Source organism: Nelumbo nucifera, chromosome 1 (assembly GCF_055504915.1).
Source record: "Nelumbo nucifera cultivar China Antique chromosome 1, China Antique-T2T, whole genome shotgun sequence".
Classification (NCBI taxonomy): Eukaryota; Viridiplantae; Streptophyta; class Magnoliopsida; order Proteales; family Nelumbonaceae; genus Nelumbo; species Nelumbo nucifera.
Window position 1 is genome coordinate 71,902,357 of NC_142649.1, and position 8,910 is coordinate 71,911,266.

The 8,910-nt window shown below is 37.5% G+C and overlaps 1 protein-coding gene across 1 annotated transcript; it reads left to right on the forward strand.

Annotated features, from left to right (window-relative positions):
• Positions 1–2,356: 2,356 nt before the first annotated feature.
• On the forward strand, positions 2,357–6,647 carry LOC104604830 (purple acid phosphatase 18-like). Its single transcript, XM_010269374.3, has 5 exons — positions 2,357–2,652; positions 3,481–4,149; positions 4,651–4,839; positions 4,924–5,012; positions 6,171–6,647. Exons 1-5 carry the CDS (start codon positions 2,473–2,475, stop codon positions 6,388–6,390), a joined length of 1,347 nt encoding a protein of 448 aa, XP_010267676.1. The 5' UTR covers positions 2,357–2,472; the 3' UTR covers positions 6,391–6,647.
• The last annotated feature ends 2,263 nt before the right edge of the window (positions 6,648–8,910 follow it).

Below are 8,910 nucleotides of genomic sequence, written 5' to 3' on the forward strand. Positions count from 1 at the left end.
CCAATCAAAACATTTGACCACAACATTCATCTTCTTCCCAAAGCCAAACCAGTCAGCCTAAGGCCTTATAGATGCCCTTACGTCCAAAATAATGGGACCAAGAGGATTATAGCAGAGATAATGGAGTCAGGGATCATTAGGCCGAGCACCATCCCCTTTTCATCGCAAGTCTTGCCAGTGAAGAAAAAGGACAAAAGCTAGAGGTTGTGTGTGGATTACCAATCACTGAATGAAGTTGCAGTGAAAGATATATTTCCTATCCAGTCATCGATGAATTGCTAGACGAACTCCATGGGGTGAGGGTCTTCTCTTAGCTGGATTTGCGTTCGAGGTATCATCAGGTACACATCAAAAGCAGAAGATTTACCCAAGACATCATTTAGGACACACGAGGGGCACTATGAATTCCTCATGATGCCCTTTGGGCTCTCAAATGCTCTATCAACGTTCCAGGCCCTTATGAACTCAATATTCAAATCTAGTTTGTAGAGGTACGTATTGGTTTTTTTATGATATATTGATATATAGTAAATCGATGAGTGAGATCACTTGCAACACCTTTAGAGAGACCCTGAGCACCTTTAAAATGCACTCACTGTTTTCCAAGGCCAGTAAGTACAAATTTTCCATCCCACGATTCGACTATCAGGGCCATATAGTTTCATCTGAAGGAGGAGTTCACATCTCTGCCCCACAACACCCCACAACACATCCCCGCCATGTATTGGGAATATCTCCCGATGATGAAATCATCGGGATTGGTACTATCATCGGGAGATGTTTCCAATACACGACGGGGATGTGATGTGAGGCGTTGTGGGGCGGAGATGTGATCTCCTAAAGGAGTGGAGGTTGATTCAGAGAAAATATCTAGTATAACCCAATGGATGACACCTAAAAACATAAAAGGGCTTCAGGGGTTCTTGGGATTAATAGGGCACTACAAGAAGTTTGTTCGGGACTATAGTGCTATTGCTCGACCTCTTACTCTGCCTGTGATATCGATGTAGCTCAGGCTTAGCTAGACAACATCTTTAAACTACATGGAATCTCGATTGCCATTGTTAGCGACAAAGACCCTGTTTTTACTAGTTTTTTTTTGGCAATAGCCATTTCAACTATAAGGAACCACCCTAAGCTTGAGCTCCTTTTACCATCCCCAATTGGATGGACAAATAGAAGTGTTGAACAAGACCTTGGAGACCTACCTGCGATGCTTCACCAGCATCCACCCTAGCCCATGGTTCAAATGACTACCATTACTTGAATGATGGTATAACATCACTCACCATTAATTGGTCATCAATACCACTCCTTATGAACCTGTCTATGGTGTTTCCCCACCAACATTGCTCAGCCTAACACCTTGAAACAAGAACTCTGAGAAACAAGACCAAGTAAAGGAATGGATTAAGAAGCACTTGCACTCAACCTAACACTGGATGAAGAGGTGTGCAGACTCCAAGAGGACAAAATGGGTCTTTGAAGTTGGAGATTGGATCCTTCTTTGCCTTAAGGAACTAAGCTCTACAACAGCAAATGGTCAATAGGGAAGAACAACAAAACTACGACAGAGAAGTGTGAAAGGAAAGATGAAAGTGAAATCACAAATACAATCTCCAAATTTTATCACAAAATGGCAAAGTAAGAGGCCAAGACATAGTATTGCAAGAGAAAAAAAAAATTAAATAATGATGCCAGGACAAACTTCTTTTATGCTGGGAATCCATTTAGGGGGCATTCTTTTTCTAGATTTTGAGAGGGGAGAAAGTTGGTCAATGAAATTTTGATTCCCATTGATAAAAAATTCTATGTTCTTTTTTCATAATTAAGTGGGGACCAGGGAAAGTTTATTTACCTAGGTATAACTTATTCCTACGTGGGTAAATAACTTTCCCACCTTAGGGGAAAGTTGTCAACACTTAAATGGGACAAAAATACCCCTTATAATAATATATTTTTATGGCTAAAATGGTCATTGTCTTATTTACATGGAAAATAAAAGAACATGGGTAAATGTACATTTAACTCATATAAATAACTTACCAAAAAAGCGAGGCATTAATATTAGGCCGTATTTGGTTCGAAGGAAAAAAGTAGAGAAAGGGGAACCTTTTCCAGTTTTCCTTCAAACTAAATATAGTTAGAGAAATAGGAAAAACGCAAGGAGTTGCACAAGAGGATGTCCTCAAAGATGGAAAGAAAATGCGAACTCACTCTTTTACCCCACACCTCGTTACGACACGGAAGCCACGAAACCATATCCTTGTTTTTTCGCAAGTGGCTAGGCCCCGGCCAATTATGGCATGTCCGTGGCTCTACTATGATTTTTTTACCAATATGTCCCTAGTCTAATGTCCATTTCATGGATGCAATGACGAAAAGGCCCCTGGATGTGGCAGTATTCGAGTTTCTGGCCTTCTGTAGCATTTTTTGTTTGTCTGCAGAGGATGGGGGAGCTGCTCTGGTCGAATGTTAAACAGAGGTTTCGGTTGGTTTGAGGGATTCAAGGTATCGGGTATGGAAGTAAAATTAATCCTAGCGGTGGTTTTGCTGGTCGCTGCAACTGCAACTGCCGATTATGTTCGACCGGCGCCTCGAGAAAACTTACAATTCTTATGGAAGCCGAGGGCTGCTTCTTATCCCCAACAGGTTCGAAATGAAGATGGGTATCTCTTCTTTTTCTTTCTATGTTTTTTTTTTTTTTTATAATTATCAACCTTGTTCAAATCTACTCCAAGATTTTGTCAACTGGTTATCTCTTCTTCCTCCCGCTGCTTTGTTGCTGTCGGATCTAAACCTATAGCGTTGAAACGCCTTCTTGTTTGTTTAGTTTACTTTCTTTTGAGGAAAGTACAATCATTTCTTTTTTGATAATCAGACTTCTTCCCTGAAATATTGATAATCATGTGTAGATTATTTGCTACTATCTGATTATTAGTAGTTGTGGTCAGGCTAGCTGATTTCTCTCGAGACAATTACGTATCTACGGTTGTCTTTGGATGGTTATTTAGTTTAGTTCGAACAACATAAAAAATGGAGGGTTTTATTATGTATGGATGTATAATTTCCTGGTTGGTGGTTATTGCTTGTGAGACAAATCACGGTCGATACCTGCTCATGACCTAATAATGACTTATGTTCAAGAGATCCATTTGGTTTTTTAGTGTCTTACACGCCCATCTATATGCCAGAGCAACCAAAGTGATGAGAAACTCTCAGTCCATATCTGAGTGCCTTAGCCATCATCATATCTATAACAAAGTCCCAATTTCATAAGATATCAAAGCACTCAAAACCGTGAAATTGTGGAAAGTGGAAACAGTGTCTTTGAGGGAGTTTATTTAGTTGCCTTCTTTACCTGTAAGGGTTATGCCTATGTTGATAGTCTACTTCTGTTGGTTCTTAGTTTCATCTGCTTCAGTTGACAGTCTTCATGGTTTGCTTCATTTGACAAACGGAAACATATGGGTATTGCAGGTTCACATATCTTTGGCTGGAGATAAGCACATGCGGATTACATGGATTACTGATGATGCATCTTCTCCTTCAATTGTTGAATATGGAACATCATCTGGAGAATACATATATGTAGCTCAAGGAGAAAGCACATCCTATAGTTATTTGTTCTATAGCTCAGGAAAGATACACCACACTGTTATTGGACCACTAGAAGATAGTACTGTTTACTTTTACCGCTGTGGAGGACAAGGTCCTGAGTTCAAGCTCAAGACCCCTCCATCTCAATTCCCTATTACCTTTTCTGTGGCTGGAGATCTTGGTCAGACAGGGTGGACTACTTCAACCCTAGACCATATAAACCAGTGCATATATGACATTCATTTGCTTCCTGGAGACCTCTCTTATGCTGATTATCGACAGCATTTGTGGGACACATTTGGTGAGCTGGTACAGCCACTATCCAGTGCTAGGCCATGGATGGTAACTGAAGGAAATCATGAAAAGGAGAGTATACCATTATTCATAGAGGGGTTCACATCCTATAATGCCAGATGGAAGATGCCCTTCAAGGAAAGTGGATCAAGTTCAAATCTGTATTATTCTTTTGAAGTAGCAGGAGTTCATGTTATCATGCTTGGATCTTATGCAGATTATGATGAGTACTCAGATCAATATATCTGGCTGAAGGTTAGTTTATATGAATTCCAAATTTTGATGTACTTCCAATCCATTCTCTCTATAGCAGAGATCATTTATTTTTATTTTTATGGGTAAATAAAAATTTTATTTGTAAACATCATTCATAAAAAAAATTTATTTGTAAACATGGACAAATATAAGGTTAAATAGATCAGAACACAGAAGCCTTTTTAAAGAAGTATATAGAAGTTCTGCAAAGTAGAAAGAATAGAGAAAATAATGCTCCATAAAAATGAAATCTAACTCTTGAGTGATTTTCCTTAATTCCAGAGAATATAAGGGGAAGTTCAGCTTGAATGAACTGAACTGATGCTTGATGGATATAATTTTTTTTTTCTTTTCTTATTTTAATATTCCTAGTGTTTTTTTGGAGTAATTAAGGACTGCATTTTTTAAGATAAGGGGAGGTTCAGCTTCTTGTTATAAAATTAGTTTACAATTTTGCAAACCATTTTTTATTAAGAGTATTTCCTGTTTTGCTTTGGCTAGACTGATCTTTTAAAAGTAGACCGACAAAGGACACCTTGGCTTCTAGTGTCATTTCATGTGCCATGGTATAACAGTAACAAGGCTCATCAAGGTGAAGGGGATGACATGAAGGCTTCAATGGAGAAGTTGCTATATGCTGCTGGTGTGGATATTGTGCTTGCTGGACATGTCCATGCTTATGAACGCTCAGTAAGCCATACCCATTTACCCTCTGTAGTTTTTGCTTTAACTTGGACCCCTGGGCTTAGTCTAATTTGGTGGTTTGAATGGCAGAAACGTGTCTATGGTGGGAAGCCAGATTCTTGTGGAGCTGTCCACATAACTATTGGTGATGGAGGCAACAGAGAAGGTCTAGCTCAAAGGTTATTTCTTTACCTGTCCTATTTGTTTAGATTCACCTTTCCTTGTTCAGATTTCAATATTGTATATTAGCAGCCCCTGTTCTCCCACTAATTATGTGGTACTAGACAAACATACATATATTGTTTTCCAAGATATAGCAAGGGCACACTTAGTATTGGAGACCAAGAGATAACGATGTAACATCAGAGGTTGAGGAGGATGCCAACCATAGAATTAGAGCAGGATAGGCAAAATGGAGGGGTGTTTCCAGTGTCTTATATGGTATGCAAATACCACTTAATCTATAAGGAAAATTCTATGAAACAGTTGTAAGGCTAGCTGTGTTGTATGAAACAGAGTGTTGGGCAATTAAGAAACAGAGAAACAGTATGCCCAAAAGTTTAGTGTGAAGAAATACAAATCTAGATTAATGATTGCTAAAACTAGAAAAGATAGGGTTAGAAGTGACGTCATATGAAGGAACCTAGGAGTAGCTCCAATAGGTGATAAAATGAGAGAAAGTAGATTGAGATGGTTTGGTTACGTGCATAAAAGACCATCTCCAGTACCTGTTAGAAAAAGTGATCCGTTACAAGTTGAAGGCGCCAGAAGAGTTAAAGGCAGACTGAAAAGGAGCTGGGTGGAAGTAATAAGAAATGATTTAAGTGCCCATAATTTAATGATGGATATGGCACTGAATAGAACAGAATGGCAAAACAGGATTTCTGTGGCCGACCCCATATGGTTGGGACAAATCTCAGGTGATAATGATGATGATAAGCAAGGAATATACAGGCTGTCATGCATATTGTTTTTGTGGACAATACTTCATTCATCTGCTGGTTACATTCCTCAGATATGTTGACCCATCCTTCTAGTGTGCTCTTAAAAAGCCGGTAATCTAAAAAGAATATCAGTATTTCAATATATGTCCCCTGTGCAGCATTTACTTGGATTAAGAAAATATATTGGGGGTGCTTTTGTTTGGTTATTGGAAAATACCATGTATTTCTTTCAAACTTTCACTTGCTAAATCTTTATGCAATTCTATCATCAATCTCTGGGAGTTTTTAACGCAATTATCAAACTTGTTAGTAAAAGACATTTCTGAGCATGTTTTCATCTCCACTTCCAGCTTGTTTTTTTTTTTTCTCAATTGTTTGGAAATGGGTTGACAGATATTATAAGCCAGCACCGGAATGGTCTGTGTTCCGTGAAGCAAGCTTTGGTCACGGTGAGCTGAGGATTGTAAATTCAACCCATGCATTTTGGAGTTGGCACAGGAATGATGATGATGAAGCAGTAAGATCAGATCATGTCTGGATAACATCACTGGTCAGTTCAGGCTGTCTCAATGAGAAGATCCATGGATTCAGGAAGATCCTCATGGAGCCATAGATTTGAGAAATGCCTACATTTTCCTTTTTGATATAAATATCCTGGAATGTAATCCCAACTGTAAATATAATCATACCCGTTTACCAGTCTAGTGCAGAGGTATTCTGGTTGAACCATACTGTAAACAAGCAGTTTTAAATGCTGATCAACCTAGTTCCTATCAAGTATTACTTCATTCTAAGGCATGGATTCCTTGAACAAAGCTCCTTTTTTTAATGAGTTTGAACAAAGTTGTTTATAGCCTTCTTTGCTTTTCAGAATCTGCTATCAATGGATGATTGAGGGGCCCTTTGACAACTGCTGAAGTTGCCCCAATTGACTTTTCTGCTTTGCCTCTTAGTGAATAAAATAACTAAACAATAAAATATTCAAGGATGTAATAATCTATTGAAATTCAGCTTCAGCTATTAGCCTATTAGGGGGCGCCCACAACCTCCTCAAAAACTTTTCTGGGTAGTTATAGTTTTACGATCATCAAATAGGGGAAAAAAAGGATCCGTTCATCAGCGTTCAGTCAATATCAAGCTTCACAAGGCCTTCAATCTCTTCCTCCGGTTGATCATCTCAAATAACTTTACGAATGCAAACTCATGAAGTATGATGACTAAAGATTTGAAGTTCGTTTTTAAAATAAAGGGTAAAAGACTTGGAACCTCCCTTAATGTTTATAATAAATACTAAAACCTCCCCTCATTTTTTGCCAAGACTAATACCTCCCTTATTAGGTGAGTTTATCAGAAAAAAGACCTCTCCTCTCGTGGCATTCCACGCAGATCCGTTTGACAAAGCCACGCCAGAGACCGAAGGACACAAAGGAAGCCTGACCAGGAATACTATATATATATATTGGTAATAGCCAGAGTACTACTACAGTATCATGATTATCATTACCAGAAAACAAGACAAAATACATGTATACAACTAGGAGGGCTTCCTCCATACAGCAATTACATCACATAGATCATAACTATTAGCTGCAGTATTCGTAGTATTCCCTATTCAGAAAAGCTTCCTCCAGAACCAAACGGACTACAGTTGAAGGATCAAGCTTCCTTGCATAAAAAACAACCTGATCATCATCCTCATATTTCTTCCCCTTGCTTCTGTTCTCATTGTGTTCAAGACCAAATCGTTCAACTTTTTGAGAAATCTGTTATATCCCTTGACTAGATTGAAGGATTCAGATGATTTACAGATCAGTTATTCAGTGTTTGAAGGGTGAAGACAATTTCTCGTGTTTTCATTTTAATTTGATTAAAAATCATTAACCTAACATTTTGCCTGTAAGGATATAATTGTCCTTTTAATTCATCCGTCACTCATAATGACTAATATATATAAGAAGGGAGGTCTTAGTCCTCCTCTTTAAAAAGAGAGGGGGGTTTTAGTATTTGTGAAAAATATCAAGGGAAGTTTTAAGTTTTTTTACCCTTGATCGGCACAGTCCTAACCTCACTTTGCATTTACACATGACCAAATACTTGCCTCCATTAAGAGCGCTATCCTTAGATATCGATCTTCCCAAATATGGAGTTAGCGTTATGTTGTAGTATATGCGTTTTTTTACGGTACATGAATGGGCCAAATCTATACTATCTATAGAAGTAGGAATAGATGTGGTTGGCTTCTGGAATTTTCACTATACTAAAATGCCTCATCTATAAGGTTTGAATTAGAAAATGAGCAATGGTAAATATGTAATTTTATTCTCATTTAATGCTTATGAGGAAATGACTCTTCTTTCCCAATTAAAGTTTATTACAAAAAAGACACAAAACTCCAATATTTTTTTGTTCATAAATGGAAAACAAGATAATGGCAAAATTGTTATTTAACATTCACATTTAATGCTTGTTAGGGAAAATACATAAAAATTCCTCTTTTTGTTCAATAATTGGAGAACAAACCATGGTAATTGCTCAAACATCCCTTGAAGTTTTTGACCTTTGCCCAAACCTCCCCTAAACTTCTTGACATAGTTGCAAATAGATCCCCTTTGTAAAATCCTCTAACAAGAGACATGAAAATGTCCAAAATACCCATGTAATTATTATTGAGGCTGGTTTATACATAAAAAACAATATAAAGGTTATGAACAACAAAAAAAGTGAGTTCAAAATTGTAATTTTACCTTTTAGCAATTGATATAAAGGGCAAATTTGGAAAAAATACATCATTTTCGTAAAAGAGATTAGAAGGGATTAGGGTAGTGATTGATACGAAGAAAAATGTTGAAAAATAAACATTTTGGTCAAAAGTAACTACATGGGTATTTTGGATATTTTTGTGCTTTTTGTTAGAAGATTCTAATAGAGGGTCTACTTTCAACTGTCTCAAAAAGTTCATGGGAGGTGATTGCATTTACCAAACTTTAGGGGGTCAGTAATGATTAAAAATTTTATAGGAGGTTTTAGCAATTTACCCTTTTATTTATTTAAATTAAAAAAACTGAAAGTACATCTTATATTTTCAATAGCCAATTTTAGACCCATTAGCCACCATAAAGAGATTTCCAACTTG